This window comes from Heptranchias perlo, unplaced genomic scaffold (assembly GCF_035084215.1).
Source record: "Heptranchias perlo isolate sHepPer1 unplaced genomic scaffold, sHepPer1.hap1 HAP1_SCAFFOLD_701, whole genome shotgun sequence".
NCBI classification, from domain to species: domain Eukaryota; kingdom Metazoa; phylum Chordata; class Chondrichthyes; order Hexanchiformes; family Hexanchidae; genus Heptranchias; species Heptranchias perlo.
The window spans coordinates 55,446-75,014 of record NW_027139731.1 but is presented as its reverse complement, the minus strand read 5'-3'; the positions used below and the strand labels follow the sequence as shown (position 1 = coordinate 75,014).

Sequence of the window (19,569 nt, the reverse complement as noted above, 5' to 3'; positions counted from 1 at the left end):
GGAACGGAGAGGACAGTCGGAGAGAACAGGAACGGAGAGGACAGCTGGAGAGGACAGGAACGGAGAGGACAGTCGGAGAGAACAGGAATGGAGAGGACAGTCGGAGAGAACAGGAACGGAGAGGACAGTCGGAGAGAACAGGAACGGAGAGGACAGCTGGAGAGGACAGGAACGGAGAGGACAGTCGGAGAGAACAGGAACGGAGAGGACAGTCGGAGAGAACAGGAACGGAGAGGACAGTCGGAGAGAACAGGAACGGAGAGGACAGTCGGAGAGAACAGGAACGGAGAGGACAGTCGGAGAGAGCAGGAACGGAGAGGACAGTCGGAGAGAGCAGGAACGGAGTGGACAGTCGGAGAGAACAGGAACGGAGTGGACAGTCGGAGAGAACAGGAACGGAGAGGACAGTCGGAGAGAACAGGAACGGAGAGGACAGTCGGAGAGAACAGGAACGGAGAGGACAGTCGGAGAGAACAGGAACGGAGAGGACAGTCGGAGAGAATAGGAACGGAGAGGACAGTCGGAGAGAACAGGAACGGAGAGGACAGTCGGAGAGAACAGGAACGGAGAGGACAGTCGGAGAGAATAGGAACGGAGAGGACAGTCGGAGAGAGCAGGAACGGAGAGGACAGTCGGAGAGAACAGGAACGGAGTGGACAGTGGAGAGGACAGGAACGGAGTGGACAGTCGGAGAGAACAGGAACGGAGAGGACAGTCGGAGAGAACAGGAACGGAGAGGACAGTCGGAGAGAACAGGAACGGAGAGGACAGTCGGAGAGAACAGGAACGGAGTGGACAGTGGAGAGGACAGGAACGGAGTGGACAGTCGGAGAGAACAGGAACGGAGAGGACAGTCGGAGAGAGCAGGAATGGAGTGGACAGTCGGAGAGAACAGGAACGGAGAGGACAGTCGGAGAGAACAGGAACGGAGAGGACAGCTGGAGAGGACAGGAACGGAGAGGACAGTCGGAGAGAACAGGAATGGAGAGGACAGTCGGAGAGAACAGGAACGGAGAGGACAGTCGGAGAGAACAGGAACGGAGAGGACAGCTGGAGAGGACAGGAACGGAGAGGACAGTCGGAGAGGACAGGAACGGAGAGGACAGTCGGAGAGAACAGGAACGGAGAGGACAGTCGGAGAGAACAGGAACGGAGAGGACAGTCGGAGAGAACAGGAACGGAGAGGACAGTCGGAGAGAGCAGGAACGGAGAGGACAGTCGGAGAGAGCAGGAACGGAGTGGACAGTCGGAGAGAACAGGAACGGAGTGGACAGTCGGAGAGAACAGGAACGGAGAGGACAGTCGGAGAGAACAGGAACGGAGAGGACAGTCGGAGAGAACAGGAACGGAGAGGACAGTCGGAGAGAACAGGAATGGAGAGGACAGTCGGAGAGAACAGGAACGGAGAGGACAGTCGGAGAGAACAGGAACGGAGAGGACAGTCGGAGAGAACAGGAACGGAGAGGACAGTCGGAGAGAACAGGAACGGAGAGGACAGTCGGAGAGAATAGGAACGGAGAGGACAGTCGGAGAGAGCAGGAACGGAGAGGACAGTCGGAGAGAACAGGAACGGAGTGGACAGTGGAGAGGACAGGAACGGAGTGGACAGTCGGAGAGAACAGGAATGGAGAGGACAGTCGGAGAGAACAGGAACGGAGAGGACAGTCGGAGAGAACAGGAACGGAGTGGACAGTCGGAGAGAACAGGAACGGAGTGGACAGTCGGAGAGAACAGGAACGGAGAGGACAGTCGGAGAGAACAGGAACGGAGAGGACAGTCGGAGAGAACAGGAACGGAGAGGACAGTCGGAGAGAATAGGAATGGAGAGGACAGTCGGAGAGAATAGGAATGGAGAGGACAGTCGGAGAGAATAGGAACGGAGTGGACAGTCGGAGAGAATAGGAACGGAGTGGACAGTCGGAGAGAACAGGAACGGAGAGGACAGTCGGAGAGAACAGGAACGGAGAGGACAGTCGGAGAGAACAGGAACGGAGAGGACAGTCGAGAGAATAGGAACGGAGTGGACAGTCGGAGAGAACAGGAACGGAGTGGACAGTCGGAGAGAACAGGAACGGAGAGGACTGTCGGAGAGAACAGGAACGGAGAGGACAGTCGGAAAGAATAGGAATGGAGTGGACAGTCGGAGAGAACAGGAACGGAGAGGACAGTCGGAGAGAACAGGAACGGAGAGGACAGCTGGAGAGGACAGGAACGGAGAGGACAGTCGGAGAGAACAGGAATGGAGAGGACAGTCGGAGAGAACAGGAACGGAGAGGACAGTCGGAGAGAACAGGAACGGAGAGGACAGCTGGAGAGGACAGGAACGGAGAGGACAGTCGGAGAGAACAGGAACGGAGAGGACAGTCGGAGAGAACAGGAACGGAGAGGACAGTCGGAGAGAACAGGAACGGAGAGGACAGTCGGAGAGAACAGGAACGGAGAGGACAGTCGGAGAGAGCAGGAACGGAGACGACAGTCGGAGAGAGCAGGAACGGAGTGGACAGTCGGAGAGAACAGGAACGGAGTGGACAGTCGGAGAGAACAGGAACGGAGAGGACAGTCGGAGAGAACAGGAACGGAGAGGACAGTCGGAGAGAACAGGAACGGAGAGGACAGTCGGAGAGAACAGGAACGGAGAGGACAGTCGGAGAGAATAGGAACGGAGAGGACAGTCGGAGAGAACAGGAACGGAGAGGACAGTCGGAGAGAACAGGAACGGAGAGGACAGTCGGAGAGAATAGGAACGGAGAGGACAGTCGGAGAGAGCAGGAACGGAGAGGACAGTCGGAGAGAACAGGAACGGAGTGGACAGTGGAGAGGACAGGAACGGAGTGGACAGTCGGAGAGAACAGGAACGGAGAGGACAGTCGGAGAGAACAGGAACGGCGAGGACAGTCGGAGAGAACAGGAACGGAGAGGACAGTCGGAGAGAATAGGAACGGAGTGGACAGTCGGAGAGAACAGGAACGGAGTGGACAGTCGGAGAGAACAGGAACGGAGTGGACAGTCGGAGAGAACAGGAACGGAGAGGACAGTCGGAGAGAACAGGAACGGAGTGGACAGTCGGAGAGAACAGGAACGGAGAGGACAGTCGGAGAGAATAGGAATGGAGAGGACAGTCGGAGAGAATAGGAATGGAGAGGACAATCGGAGAGAATAGGAACGGAGTGGACAGTCGGAGAGAATAGGAACGGAGTGGACAGTCGGAGAGAACAGGAACGGAGAGGACAGTCGGAGAGAACAGGAACGGAGAGGACAGTCGGAGAGAACAGGAACGGAGAGGACAGTCGGAGAGAACAGGAACGGAGAGGACAGTCGGAGAGAACAGGAACGGAGAGGACAGTCGGAGAGAACAGGAACGGAGAGGACAGTCGGAGAGAACAGGAACGGAGTGGACAGTTGGAGAGAACAGGAATGGAGTGGACAGTCGGAGAGAACAGGAACGGAGTGGACAGTCGGAGAGAACAGGAACGGAGAGGACTGTCGGAGAGAACAGGAACAGAGAGGACAGTCGGAAAGAATAGGAACGGAGAGGACAGTCGGAGAGAACAGGAACGGAGTGGACAGTCGGAGAGAACAGGAACGGAGTGGACAGTCGGAGAGAACAGGAACGGAGAGGACAGTCGGAGAGAACAGGAACGGAGAGGACAGTCGGAGAGAACAGGAACGGAGAGGACAGTCGGAGAGAACAGGAACGGAGAGGACAGTCGGAGAGAATAGGAACGGAGAGGACAGTGTCGCAGAGTAACTGAGGATTCTGATCACTGAATAAGGGTATGGCCCATTTAGAGAGACCTCCCCTTTAAGAGGAGGGGGCTGGCTCTTTTAAGAAACCTCACCTTTAAGAAGTAATTAAGGCTGGAGTGGGTGGAGGCCTTCCCCAGTCAGGTGTGAGTTAAAAGACCGAGGCACAAGATTAACAGGGCTGCTGCTGAGACAGAGCTCCCTGAACACAGCCCAAAGAGGAAGCTGGAAAGCAGCTGGGCTCCGGGAGACTGACGCTGATGAGCTGAAATGCAGTAGCAAGGCAGCTTGGGACAACTGACAGGGGACAGGGGACAGGGGACAGGGGACAGGGACAGGGAACTGGGACGGGGATTGGAACAGCTGACTGGGACTGGGATTGGAACTGGGACTGGGACTGGGATTGGGATTGGGATTGGAACAGCTGACTGGGACCGGGACCTGGGACTGGGATTGGAACAGCTGACTGGGACCGGGAACTAGGCATTGCCAAAGGCACTGTAGTGTGACTTTGCATGGAGTGAATTAAAAGAAATGTGGTACGAATTACAAATAGGTCAAGGACTATCATTTGTTGTATGAAGAAAGTTACGAGACAGTAGGACTCTGTGACATATGGTGCCAGAAGTTGGATCCTGTCTCTGAGAGAAAAGAAAGAGACCAACCCAATATGCTGGAAACGCTTGAAGAATTGTTGCGTGCTCAAGAGAGGACCAATAGGTTCCTGATCCACGCCGCCCAGCAGGAGTCCTGGGGTAAAGGGTATGTGTTGCTGAGTGACCGGAAGCAACGTGCTTTGTATGATAAGTAAGGTGTTGTGGATAAAGATGTTGATGTCCCCATTACAATCCTGGTTAGGACGAGTTCTGGAAATTAAGTAAAGAAATGATGGTGGCTGACAATAAGGAGTTTAAGGATAAGTACAATTATGCATTCACTGAGGAGCCATAAAGGAGGCCTCTAGGAGTGAGCTGAGGAAGGAGCGTCCTGAAATTTTTCAGGAAACCCATTCTGAGGAGATGCAGTCCAGAAAAGGTCGCAGAGGTAGGCCTAGAAAGTCCGTTCGTAACCAAAACAGTCCTGTAGCAGCTTTCCCTAGGCTAAGGAAGAGATCAGTGACATGTGCTTATGTGGTAACAGTCAGGAGGAAAATGGCATGGATCAGGTCCTCAAATTGTAGGCCACGCTGGAAGACTCCGCCAGAGCTCTGGGGAGGACTGAGTCCAAATCCCACAAACTGGTTAAGGAGGTGTCAAGTTTGGAGTCCCACCTAAAGGACACCCAGAAGCTGCTCCAGGAAGAGAAGGAGAAGAGGCTGAAGCTGGGGTGGCAGGTGATCTCCCTGCAGGCTCAGTTGGCAAATGGTGGGAAGAGACAGGTGCTGGTTAGACAGGTACGCGAGCTACACGAGGAGCTCAAGTGCCTCGACAAGCAACACCAGGCTGAGAGGGAGGACCTGATGAGTGCCAAGGACAATGTGGGCAAGAATGTGCAAGTGCCGGATCAGCAGGTGTTGGAGGAGCGGGCTGACGAGCGGCAGGGCATCGAGGATACTAAGCTCTGCCTGCAGGCCGCAAAGGCACTTCAAGAAAGAAAAGCCAGCTAACTGCGACCGTTGCCAGCCTCCAGCAGTCAGTCAACGAGGTGGTTGATCAGAAGGCGCTGCTCGAGCAAACTGCGTGGGTTCAGGAGGAAAGGCTGACCGGACAGCTCGCTGCGTTGAACATGGAGATAATGAAGCTCTACAAATCCTTGATGCAAAAGGATGTGGAGCTGGAGGAAGAGAAGAAACTGAGGCTGGCAGAAGGCTCGCAAAGTAAAGAGCGGGCAGCCCAGCAAATTGACCTCTATCTCCACTGGAAATGGGAGACCCTCGAAGAAGCCCTGGGGGCCAAAGAGGACGCGATGCTAAGTTTTGAGAGATAGAAGCCAAAAGAGAGTAAGTTGCAACAAGTGGCCATGCTGAAGGAAGAGGCGGGAAAGGATGTGCAATGAGAAGGCTTCTGTTGTCGTGCAGTCCGAGACATTGAAGGTTGAGAGGGCAGCTGAGCTAGAGAGCTCACTAAACTGATTCAGACCTTGGAAGGTAATCAGATTGGCAATGAAGACCAAGAGAGGAACGAGCTGGTGCAAAAGTTGCAGACCGAGGTTGCGGAGCTGACCTCTCAACCAGAGCCTCCAGTCCGCCGATGAAGAGGTTGTAGTTCTTCAAAGGAAGCAAGAGGTGACTGAAGGTCAAAGGAGGCAATCCAATGATGAACAGGTGGAATGATCTGCAAAACTGCAGTGTGATCTTACTGATTGTCAAGGAGGTTGAAGGCAACTTGGAAGAGTACAGGGACAAGTTGGTCAGTCTCAAGGAGAGTCCTCTGAATAACAAGACCCTCCAGAAGCAACCAGCAGGTGACTATCAGAGGGCTGGAAAATGAGAGGCTTCGTAAGGAGGTTGCATTTTGGAAGGAAAAGTTCAAGATTGCTCGACAGAGAGGCTCAGAGGGACAGGACTAATGATGAGTTGAAAGAGCAAGTTGCTCGGTGCAGAGAGACCATCAAGATCATTCCAGCAGTGGGAGTGACTAAGGTTGTACATAGTGAAGTAGCGCCTGAAGCTAAGGGTCTAACTTTGGAAAGTGACCATGAAGTAAAATTATATTCCGCTGCTATTGACAAATTTTAAGCTGTACAAAATGGGACAATGACCTGTTAGTGGATCTTTCTGAAGTTGAGAGTTCAGAGTCCCATGAACCTGGGTTCCTTGTGACTGCAGTGGCTGTAGAAGAGCAAATTATTGCATAGACGGTAGCCTCTGTGTGGAGACAAATTCCAGAGTTAAGTGCCGTGGATCTACAACCTGCTGAGCTTGATGCAGGGGTTGTACAAGGACTGGTGATTGAAGCTACAGCTGCCATCAGAGGCTGCAATAGAAGCAACGGCTGGCTGCTTGTCAGACACTCGTAGTGTGGTCCAGAAAACGGCTCAACTCTTGATGTGCAAGAGCTCCAGAGCGGAACAGCTTGAAGGTGGATTGGCTGAATGCAAAATCAAAGACATTGAACAAGAATTCTTCTTTGGGAATAGGTGTTGAAATAGTTGACCAAAGAATGGAAACCATCCTTTCTGAAGTGGTAACAGAAATAATTGGGACCGTTTGCAGGACTTCCGGTTTTTTCATCCCAATCAGCACAGCTGGAAGGAATCAAAACGGATCTCAGACAAGAAACAGGTTTGGCGACCTCAACAACGTAAAGGCACCAAGAGGATGAAATGGAGGGAGCTAATGGAGCGATCGATAACCCTGTTATCCGGTTGGAGGCTCCTGGAGATTGGGCCTTCACTAAAACTTCAATTGAAGGGTGCAAAGAAGAATCAGCAACCCGGAGGTGAAATAAAGACCAGGGGAAGAAGGATTCCTCTGGTGGAAGAGGAACAAAGCGCAAGGGGGAAAACCCACAGGAGGGTCAAATGGATCAAATAGAGGGGCAGACGCAAAACACAGGAATCAAGTGGAGTGAGGGATGGTAGCTTCAAAATGAAGGACGAAGCCAACTGCTCCCGGTCAGAAAAGGTGACGCAATTGTTCATCCTGCAAAGTGTGGCCGAGGAGTAGCGGCTGGAGCTGGAGCTGGGGCAGTTAAGGAGAAAGCCTGAGAAACAAGTTCCAAACTCTGAGAAAGCCAAGGAATGGGTAACTTGGCCACCACCAGGGTTTGTTCGCAATCTTATGGGATTGAGTGCCGGTGCGGGCAGTGGAGAGTTCCACATCTACAGACCCCGGTGCCGAAGGGAGTACATGGGGAAAGGATTTGAATGGGAGGGGGAAAAAGTCCAAAGATATAACAGCAACAGAGGTTAAGCACTGGAAAGAGAAAAAGAAGTCTGCTCCAGACCAGGAAGCAGCTCAATTGGATACTTCTTTCCCTCAGGCCTATCTTTGGTGGTCCACTGGATGAGCCTGCTGAGAGGACTATGCTGTATGAGGGGATATGGCTACCAGCAGTCTTTTGAAAGAGCATTGGAAAAGAGAAATAGACTGAGCTTGGAGAAAGCCAGAATGAAGGAGTCCTTTACTGACAAGAAGGCTGGAAAGATGAAGCTATCGGCAAGTCTGATAGTGTCCTTTCGCAAAAAAGGTGGTTACACCAGAAACGCCAGGTGATGGACACGAGTGGGAAATTTCCACGGGGAAAATCTGGCGTGAGGGTTCCTGTGAAAGGGAGATGCTGGAGTCCGCACGAAAAGGAAAGGCGGGAAACTTGGACACTGCATTAATGGCCTTTGAAATAGCCACAGGCACTGTCCATGGGGCATGTGAACATGGGCAGCAAGAACTTGGTGAAATGATTGCAAAGGCAATTATTGAGCGTGGAGCTGGGGTTGGCTCAGAGGAATACTATGCTGCCTCATGGCACAGGCCGCTGGAGCTGGGGGGGAGGATGTGTAGCAGAGTGACTGAGGGCTCTGATCCCTGAAAAAGGGTATGGCCCTTTTTAAGGAGACTTCCCCTTTTAAGAGACTTCACCTTTTTTTAAGAAGTAATTAAGGCTGGAGTAGGTGAGGTAAGGTGAGAGTTAAAAGGATGAGGCACAAGAGAAAGCTGCTACTGAGACAGCCCCCCCTGAACACAGCCCAAAGAGGAAGCTGGAAAGCAGCTGGGGCTGGCCTGGGCTCTCAGATCTGTAAAGAAGCTAATGCCCTGAAGGGCAGTTGCAAGGCAGCTGCAGTCAGCTGAAAGAGCCTTGCGCTGGGACAGCGTACTAGGCATTGCTAAAGGTGCTGTAGCGTGACTTTTGTATGGAGGGAATTAAAAGAAATGTGGTACGAATTGGTCAAGGACCATCGTTTGTCATATGAAGGAGGCTACAGGACGGTAGGACTCTGCGACAACAGTCAGAGTGAATAGGAAGAGTGGACAGTCAGAGCGAATAGGAAGAGTGGACAGTTGGAGCAGGAGGGTGAATCACCAAGACTTCAGGTGCTAGATAACAAGGGCTTGTCATTTTAAATTGAGGGATATGGTGACCAGGTGGGATTGAAATCAACCAGAAAAGGATGGGCTGAATGGGTCAGGAGAGGTTTCACTCCATGTTAGTAGGTACAGAGGGGTGGGCAGACTGCCACTCATCCTCACACCAACCAACACAAACACCTTTCCTTTCCCACATTAGACAGCTGTAAATGTATTTGGAGTGCAATCATTCTGAACGTTACTTACAATCTGTAATGCCTCCTGATCATCACAAAGTAAAACCAAAACATTCAAATTAAAAATGACCATCTAGTTACCTTCCTCTAATTTCTTTGCCACCACATCCAGATGTTTCTGATCTTCTTCTAGGTCTTGCTCATCTTCCTCCTGCCTCTGCTTGCCCTTGAACACACTCAGCAGCATTTTGGTCTGTTCAGTGTGCAGGGCGAGATCCAGGGCCACAGAAGCATCGTTCAGTCGTTCGTTGAGATGATTGAAGTCTTCCTTGATCTCATAAGCCTTGAAGACCTTGGAGAACCTGTGCTTGTTGGTGAAGGACTCAATACAATCCTTTGCGCTCTCCAGAATCCCCACCAGCTCCTTCAGAACCGTTGCTATGCTAGTCAGGTCTTCATGTTGGATGATCTGCACAGGATCCAGGAGGGATTTGATCCGAGCCTTCAGACGCTGGCATCGCTTGTGATTCATTTTTGCCTCATTGCAGAGAGAGTAAATAGCCTTTGCAATATCAAAAATCTTTTCAATGTAATCCATACTGATATCTACAACAACACAACAACATCATCTTAAAGTTATCACAAGGAATGGATTGAACATTAACTGTGGGCATCATTCGATCCCATCTCATGCCCCTGAGTTGCTGGGGACAGACTAGACCTGACAGTCTATCATGAATAGATAGCTGGCCGCTGCCTGGGGGAAAACAGGAATTCAGTCAATCTCAGCCAGACAGCAGCAACTGGCCAGGGTTGCTTGTTCCTAATCACTATCCTGTGACCCTGTTCGACAGTGCACGTGTGAGGACCCTGGCTGAGGGCAGGATCAGACTCGGCTGTCACAGTCGAATAGCCTGTCAAGACACACTATGTTCACACGTATAACAAATAATGGCCAGTCAAGATACTGGAGAAAATTGGTAGAAAAAAAATGAACATATAAGGTGATTTTTAACAAATCCTGCCCGTCAAGGATTCAAAGGTACAGAGAGTGAGCAGGAAAATGGGAGTAGACTAGGTGGCTCCTGATGGGGTAGATACAGAGAAACTATTTCCTCTGGTGCGGGAATCAAGAACAAGGGGACATAATCATAAAATTAGAGCTAGGCCATTTAGGAGTGAAATCAGGAAGTACTTTTTCACACAAAGGGTAGCAGAAATCTTGAACTCTCACAAAGTAATTTGGGACATCCTGAGGTAGTGAAAGTTGCGATATAAATGTAAGTTCTTCTTTCTTCCCCATTGATAAGGACATTCTGGGTTTGACCCCCGTTTCAGGAATTTGAGCTCATAACCTATGCGGATATTTCAATGCAAGTTGGAGCGACTGATGTATTGCACGAGGTGCCACTCTTCAGCTGAGACGTTAAGCCGAGGCCCTGTCTCTGTGTACCATTCCTTCAGTAAATATTAAAGATCCCACAGCACTATTCCAAAAAAAGGCAGGGAGTTCTCCCAGTGCCCTGGCCATCATTCCCTCTTCAACTAACACCACCAAAAACAATTTAACTGGTCATTCTTCCCATTGCTGTTTGTGGGATCTTGCTGTGTAAAATAGCTGCCGCACTTGCCTACGTAACATTCAAAGCATTTCAAAATAATTCAGTGTGTGAAGTGATTTCTATGAGAAACGGTATTATCTAAATATAAGTCTTTCTACTTCTTCTATACAATGTAATGTGACCAAATCCCACCTATACTGGGGAGGGAAGAGTACTGATTTAGGTTTCATCCAGTAACAAATCCTGAACATAACACGGGCTCCATGGCACTGTTTGATAATTAGGCTCATAAAAGAGCATGTAATACAATCCCTAGCTTGAGAGTGTCAGGCATTAATCAAAGAGCACGCTTCTCAGGCAGTGAGACAATTGGGGTACAAATTCTCAGCTGTAGAGTACCTTAATGTAAAGGCTTCCACGCTATCAAGATTCCTGACTGCATGAGGACATCAAAGGGCTCTATTATGGTAAGTCCCTGGAGGGTTAGCAGGTCTGTAGTAGTGTCATTACAGCAGACATCAAAAGGTCTCTTTGAATCTTCCTTTTCATGCTCACAGTTGGTGATAGATGACGAGGGACTCCAGTGTAAACTGGTTGGAATTCACGGGGCAGCTCCAAGGTCCTCTAATCCTTTGTAAAGCTCGTCATTCCTTTGCCTCTTGTTAACAAGGCACAGTTAAAAAGGCAATGTGACATGGAATTACAAAGAATTTACAGCACAGAAACACACCATTTGGCACAACAGGTCTATGCCGGTGTTTATGCTCCACATGAGCCTCCTCCCACCTTACTTCATCTCACTCTATCGACATATCCTTCTATTCCTTTCTCCCTCATGTACTTGTCTATCTTCCCCTTAAATGCATCTATGCTGTTTGCCTCAACCACTCCATGTGGTAGCGAGTTCCACATTCTAACTACTCTCTGAGTAAAGAAGTTTCTCCTGAATTCCTTATTGGATTTATTAGGCTATTGGCCTATCTTATATTAATGACCCCTAGTTTTGGCCTCCCTATAAGTGGAAACGTCTTCTCCACATCTACCCTATAGAACCTGAGCACTCCCTCAGTAGGGCACTGGACTGTCAGTCTAGATTATGTGCTCAAGTCTCTTTAGTGGGAGTTGAACCAACGACTTTCTGACTCAAATGCGAGAGTGCATAGGATTGTCTGGGTAAATCACACTTCAATTGATCCACTCCACACTGTTGGGCTTCATTTCCTCAGCTTCTCTGCCGAGCTCACAGAGAAAGATGGGGCCAGGAGACTCCAGGGTCTCCAAGTTACAGATGTGAATTAAGATACTGTTGGGAATTCCAGCCCCCTCCCTGAGTCACTCTATGCACCCCCCCCCCAAAAAAAACAACCTGAGTTTGGAAATGACCCAACGTTTGGCAGACTGGAGACAAGGAATGGTCTAATCTAAGGACGAACACACCTACAAAGGTGTCTTTATACAATGCTTCCGGGGACCAGGATCCGGATAAAGCGCCAGTTACCTGCTAGAAGGCTGATCTCGGCTGCTGTCCGGGTTATATGTTGCAGAGAGGCAAACTGGTCCGATTCACTCCGCTCCCGTTGTACCAGTCACTGAAGTTTCTATTCCAGTTCCCCAAGTCGCCACCCCTGAACTGCGCTCTGTTCTGCACTCCCCTCCAGAGTGTTTTTATTGCTCTTCGTTTCCTCTGGATCGCTATCACTTTTCAGTCCCCCCCCCCTCTGACACTGGATAAATTCCAGAGCATCTGGACCCACTCCCCCCTATCTCACCCGAGGATCTGTTTGGAGATCTGATAATCCAAGGCATTCCCTGCCAGCGGAGGTAGGGAAATTGTGTTAAAGCGGGGCTGCGAAGGTTACTGGAGTGATCGCACCCACCAGCAGTAGGACACACAAATAAACTCAAAGAATACAGCAGGTACACACGTACAGTAAGTACATCACACAGTACACGCACACAAATAGACTCACATACAGTACAAACACGTACACAAGAACTCATTTACTTAAATCCAAAGACATAATACAAACACACATAGGGGGTGATTTTAACCCCCAAGAGCGGGTGGGTTGGGGGCGGGTGGGAGTTGAAAATAGTTGGTTTTTTTAGGTCGCAACTGCAAAATGTTTGGATTTGGCAGTCCCAGTGGGAAGCCTGTACTTTTATGCACAGAAGTTAAACCCAGAAATAAAGCCAGGTTGTGGTTGTAACCCCAAAAAAAAAACTATTTTCAACTCCCACCCACCCCCAACCCGTCCGTTCTTGGGGGTTAAAATCACCCCCATGGTGTACTCAAGACACACAGTACACATACAAATAGACTCAGACACCAGTACACACAAGCACACACAAATTCAGACACAGTACAAAAATGTTAAAACTCAAAGACATACAGTAAAAACACACACAGACTCAGACAGTACAAACACACTCACACAAACTCAAACATGTAATACACACCGCATGCGCCAGCCCCAACAGTCCAAACTACAGTCCAATCACACACAAACTCAGACATACTGTCCAAACACACACACATACAAACAGACTCATGGGCATACAGTTCAAACACACATACAAACCTAGACACACAGTGCAAATGGGATGAAAATCAGACAGGTTCTGTAAAGAGCGGGCAATCTAATCCGCCAGATTACTGCCCAGGCAGTGAAGATGAAAATCTACCCCACTATGTAAATGCAAGTTTTTTCTTTCCCTAGTGTCTTGTGTTAGCTGGATGCAGAGCGGGTGTCTGGCTGGAGGGGACAGTACCTGATTAGCTGGATACAGCCTCAGGTGTCTGGCTCACAGTGCTGCCGCTCATCTGCTGCAATGGGCGGGGGGATTTGGTGCAGTGGCAATGAAATTGTACGCCAGCATTGTCTTAAATTCTATGTTTTGCAGATTTTATTTTCACTGGTGCTATAGGCTCTATTCACTTTTGATATCCACCTTTCAAAGAAGTCTACTGAGAAGTTAGGAAATCGTGAGCCAGTGATATAAAGAAACCACAATTATTTTTAGAAAATGGAGAAGAGGTGCTCCCTTAGTGGTGCAATCTTTAGGCAGTGGAGGAAGTGCTGAGGGTCAGTTAGGTTTTCTGAAATACCACTTGTTCCTTTTTTTTCGGTTAGCCAGATGTCTGATATTCACTCTTTAAACCAGAGAAATTCATCTAAGTGGACTTTCTATTTGTTTGATATGGAGTGCACATTCCCTTCAGTACTGAGGGAGTGCTGACTGTCAGAGATGCATCTTTCGGTTAAACTGTGGTCCCATCTGCTCATCTCAGGTGGATGTAAAATATCCCATTTGAAGAAGAGCAGAGAGCTCCCCCCATGTCCTAGCCGTCATTTATCCCTCAACTAACATCGCCAAAACAGATTGTTGGGCACCTATCTCATTGTTGTTTGTGGGACCTTTCTGTGGCTTACCCTGAAAATATATTAAAATTTACTGGTCCTGTACTGGGGGGGCTTATACTGATAATATATTAGGAACATAGGAACAGGAGTAGGCCATTCAGCCCCTCGAGCCTGTTCCGCTATTCAATTAGATCATGGCTGATCTGTATTTAAACTCAATTTACCCACATTGGTTCTATATCCCTTAATATCCTTACCTAACAAAAATCTATTAATCGCACTTTTGAATTTTTCAATTGACCTAGCCTTTTTGGGGGAGAGAGTTCCAGATTTCCACTACCCTTTGTGTGAAGAAGTGCTTCCTGACATCACCCCTGAATGGCCTAGCTCTAATTTTAAAGTTATGCCCCCTTGTTCTGGACTCCCCCACCAGAGCAAATAGTTTCCCTCTATCTACCCTATCAAATCCTTTAATCATCTTAAACAACTGAATTAGATGACCTGTTAGGTTGTATACTGAAGAGAATACAATCCTAGTCTATGTAACCTGTCCTCATAATTTAAGCTTTTCAGACCTGGTATAATTCTGGTGAATCTGGGCTGCACCCACTCCAACGCCAATCTATCCTTCCTGAGCTGCGGTGCCCAAAACTGAACACTGTACTGCAAATGGGGTCTGACCAGAGCTCTGTACAACTGAAGCATAACTTCCACCCATTTGTATTCCAGCCCCCTTGAGATAAAGGCTAACATTGAAAAAGTATTAAAATTTATTGCTCTAATACTGAGGGATTTACACTGGAAATATATTAAAATTTACTGCTCCCATACAAAGGTCTTACACTGAAAACATATCAAAATTTACTGCTCCGATTCGGAGGGATTTACACTGGAAATATATTAAAATTTACTGCTCCCGTACAGGGGTCTTACACTGAAAACATAATAAAATTTACTGCTCAATCAGTAAACCATGTAAGTGTAAGCAAAGGGTTAATCAGACTGTCCTGAAGTCTACTAATGTTATAATACTATTGATTTCTCTTTATAGTGTAGTAATGTTAATCTTTAGCCCTTGACTGTTAAACAGTGAAGTATAAGCCAATTTAGGGTAGCACTGAGCTGTTGGGCCGTGGCTGCCCCCTGCAGAAATGGTCAGCTTCAAGAAAAAGTAATAAGATGTGCTATTGCATACTGGTTCCAAAAGTTTCAGAGATCTTTAATCATTTGATAACGAGTGCTGGAAAATAAGTTAGTTCGGCAAAGGAAAACATCTGGGCATACATCATTTTTTAATTGGTATGAATGATACAGAAACGAAAGACAGACTTATAATTAAAGGTTTCACTTGGTAGAATAGCAATTATATGGAACAAGAGTGCAGCTATCAATAAGATAACAAAGTAAGGGAGTTATGCTTGTTAGCTCAACAGAAAAAGAGCTTGTTGTGTAAGGAAAATAAAATTATTGATAAGGGACAAGTCAATTAAATTCTCCTTATATGGTGTTGTATTTTAACTCATAATTATGTAATGCAGGATTGTGCGGACGTAGAGGGAGTGAGAGAAATGTATAAAAACTGACAGTATGTAATGAATATTTTGGATTCGTAAAGGCCTAAGATACTGAGCTCAGAACTGTAATACGTTTGAATCCCCAACCAACCATCATTATGTGTGGTTGTAAGTACCACCTTTTAAGTGTATGTTTAAGTACTATTGCATGTGCCGTATGCTTAATAAATTGATGACACCTGATTTTCAATGCTCAAGAGCCTTTTTCAGAACCTTACGCTAACATAAGAGAATTTATCAGAAAATTTCAGATGAATCTTTAGCGTCTTTCCTTCAACTCCACACCAGAAGGTTTAAAGTTAATTGGATGCCTAAATTGTTGCTTATTTTAAATTAAATTATCCAGGTAGAATTATATTCACAGTTAAACAAGCCAAGCCCAATCACAATGTTGCACACCACTGAATAAATTTACTAAAATTCTCTTGCCAGAGTCATCAAAAACAAAGTCAGACTCAGATATACATGGACACATCTATGATAACGCAATTAATACCGCTATAAAATTAAATATTAAGGAATACATGAAACACTTGAGTAAATATTGTTAACTGAATGAGCGTGTAACTATTGAACTATAATGTAGTTTAAATGTATCACAACTACTCATCATGAGTTGGGATCTACTTAATGTAAACACTCATTCTGGAAGATTACAGATGTCATCAAGGTTATCAATGGCATAGCCGACTGGTTAACAGCTGTGGATAACAAGTCTATCCAGGTATCTGTAAAGTCTATTTCAGAATATTCCTGATAAACTACTAGATCTGATAATATTACTCCTGGATTTCAGATAATCTTTTCCTTCTTGTCTTATAGTTGAGTGGATCTGCCACCTTCTGGTCACTGATACTAACTCTCGGGGTGCTTGTGACTTTGATCTCTGTCTGTAGCCGTGATATTCCTTCTTTCTTCCGTTGTCTGCTTCTCTTCTGTAACCTTGCACCCTACTATATGTGTGCTTGTGTAAATGTGCTACCTTCTGTCCCTCTGTTCTCAGAGACTTGAATGTATCTGACTAGACTTCTTAAAACCCTGTGAACTCTCACTCTAAACACTTTCTTGGTTCAGAAGACTTGCTTCATAAACTAATCTGAACCCTTCCCAGATTTCGACAGACTTCTTTTCTTCCTTCAACCTTCCATTTACACAATTTTTATACATTTAATTTCACAAAATAAGGCCCCTTTTCCCGCTTATTTCAATGTTTGAACAATTAGGATGACTCATTTTATTGCAAGGATTCACCTTTAGCTATCAATCACCTTAAACATTCACTTATTAAGGAGTCATCATGGACAAATTTTAGTTATGAGACAAAAAAATTCAGACATGCTTGTTAGCTGGTAACTCCTTTTACTTTCCGTTCTTAAGTAACGACAAAACTTTGAGCCCCTTCATGATCTTATTTATCCTGCCCAGACAGTGTAACCTGTATGTTATCGCTGGGCTTGTGACCTTTATAATACAGGTCTAACAGCTCCATTTGTTCGTTGGAACCAGTTGCCAGTTGTAAGGATCCTTTCTTCCAAGAGGCTTGTCTGAATTTTCCAGAATGCTTAGCATGAACACTTTGGGTATTATCAGCGTGGTTCAAATCACCATTTTTAAGATCACTTTCCCTACAATATTAAAATGGGGGGGCAATCACCATGAGGTCGACCAACGTGGGTTTGGAGGGCCGCCTCCAGCTCGCTCCCAGGAACTTCTGTTACCCGTCCTCGGTCTCCAGATTCGACCTGCAAGTCGGTGTGGTTCCCGGCTCGGTCTCCTTTCTGCCAAGTTGGCCAAATCTTGAGTTTAACCCTCCCTCCCCCCACAGTTGGCCAGACCTAAATACACAACTATCCATCCATGTGGGCTTACATGAAAAACCATAGAATCATACAGCACAGAAGGAGGTCATTTGGCCCATCATGCCTGTGTCGGCTCTTTGAAAGAGCTAACCAATTAGCCCCACTCCCCTGCTTTTTCCCCATAGCTCTGCAAATTTTTCCTTTTCAAGTATATACCTAATTCCCTTTTGAAAGTTATTTTTGAATCTGCTTCCACCACCCTTTCAGGCAGTGCATTCCAGATCATAGCAACTCGCTGCATTAAAAAAACCTCTCATCTCCCTTTCGGTTCTTTTGCCAATTATTTTAAGTCTGTGTCCTCTGGTTACCAACCCTCCTGCCAGTGGAAATAGTTCCTCCTAATTTACTCTATCAAAACCTCTCATAGCTTTGAACATCTCTTAACCTTCTCTGTTCGAAGGAGAATAATACCAGCTTCTCTAGTCTCTCCACATAACTGAAGTCCCTCATCCTTGCATTAACATTGATTTCTTCCACATTCCAGCAGGTCTACTTAAACCTACTTGACTTTATTTAATCTGCCCTGACTTCATTCTGCTCCATCCCCACTGGTAATATTAAAAAAAATCTTCACTGCATCCGCTCTTAAAATTGGATTTAAACTTACTCGCCTTGTGCTGTCCCAGTAATCCTCTCCGAGCTGTCTTGGACACTCTCTGCTCTCTTTATAAACGTCCCGGCTCTACTTGCTGAGCTTTCCCTCCTGTTCTTCACTTGGTCCTGGATCCAGCCTGTTCCTTTTTGCTGCTTATCCTGGCTCGAGCTTTCCACCGTGTTGCACCCAGTCATGCGTTTTGTCATTTAAATCTGGGCTCCTCTTTTCTTCGGTGAAAAGAGCTGCACTTGGCTGCCGCTAACGTGCCGGGGTCCTTGTTGCCGAAACTCGAATGGTGCAGAATCATAGAATCATAGAAGTTACAACATGGAAACAGGCCCTTCGGCCCAACATGTCCATGTCGCCCAGTTTATACCACTAAGCTAGTCCCAATTGCCTGCACTTGGCCCATATCCCTCTATACCCATCTTACCCATGTAACTGTCCAAATGCTTTTTAAAAGACAAAATTGTACCCGCCTCTACTACTGCCTCTGGCAGCTCGTTCCAGACACTCACCACCCTTTGAGTGAAAAAATTGCCCCTCTGGACCCTTTTGTATCTCTCCCCTCTCACCTTAAATCTATGTCCCCTCGTTATAGACTCCCCTACCATTGGGAAAAGATTTTGACTATCGACCTTATCTATGCCCCTCATTATTTTATAGACTTCTATAAGATCACCCCTTAACCTCCTACTCTCCAGGGAAAAAAGTCCCAGTCTGTCTAACCTCTCCCTGTAAGTCAAACCATCAAGTCCCGGTAGCATCCTAGTAAATCTTTTCTGCACTCTTTCTAGTTTAATAATATCCTTTCTATAATAGGGTGACCAGAACTGTACACAGTACTCCAAGTGTGGCCTCACCAATGCCCTGTACAACTTCAACAAGACATCCCAACTCCTGCATTCAATGTTCTGACCAATGAAACCAAGCATGCCGAATGCCTTCTTCACCACCCTATCCACCTGTGACTCCACTTTCAAGGAGCTATGAATCTGTACTCCTAGATCTCGTTGTTCTATAACTCTCCCCAACGCCCTACCGTTAACGGAGTAGGTCCTGGCCCGATTCGATCTACCAAAATGCATCACCTCACATTTATCTAAATTAAACTCCATCTGCCATTCATCGGCCCACTGGCCCAATTTATCAAGATCCCGTTGCAATCCTAGATAACCTTCTTCACTGTCCACAATGCCACCAATCTTGGTGTCATCTGCAAACTTACTAACCATGCCTCCTAAATTCTCATCCAAATCATTAATATAAATAACAAATAACAGCGGACCCAGCACCGATCCCTGAGGCACACCGCTGGACACAGGCATCCAGTTTGAAAAACAACCCTCTACAACCACCCTCTGTCTTCTGTCGTCAAGCCAATTTTGTATCCAATTGGCTACCTCACCTTGGATCCCATGAGATTTAACCTTATGTAACAACCTACCATGCGGTACCTTGTCAAATGTTTTGCTGAAGTCCATGTAGACCACGTCTACTGCACAGCCCTCATCTATCTTCTTGGTTACCCCTTCAAACAACTCAATCAAATTCGTGAGACATGATTTTCCTCTCACAAAACCATGCTGACTGTTCCTAATTAGTCCCTGCCTCTCCAAATGCCTGTAGATCCTGTCCCTCAGAATACCCTCTAACAACTTACCCACTACAGATGTCAGGCTCACTGGTCTGTAGTTCCCAGGCTTTTCCCTGCCGCCCTTCTTAAAC

The 19,569-nt window shown here is 47.2% G+C and overlaps 1 protein-coding gene across 3 annotated transcripts in view; it reads right to left on the bottom strand.

The window, feature by feature from the left end:
* LOC137318602 (mixed lineage kinase domain-like protein) overlaps positions 1-18,248 on the bottom strand; it is a 44,832-nt gene extending 26,584 nt beyond the window's left edge. Inside the window, exons 1-2 of one of the 3 annotated variants that reach the window (XM_067981360.1) lie at positions 17,854-18,248; positions 9,028-9,492 (exon numbers count right to left, since the gene is read on the bottom strand). In XM_067981360.1, the coding sequence (XP_067837461.1) occupies positions 9,028-9,484 (457 nt within the window). In that variant the 5' untranslated portion in view covers positions 9,485-9,492; positions 17,854-18,248. Of the gene's footprint in view, positions 1-9,027; positions 9,493-11,946; positions 12,084-17,853 lie in introns of those variants that run through there. The other 2 variants (XM_067981359.1, XM_067981361.1) reach the window with 2 other exon arrangements.
* Between the last annotated feature and the right edge of the window lie 1,321 nt (positions 18,249-19,569).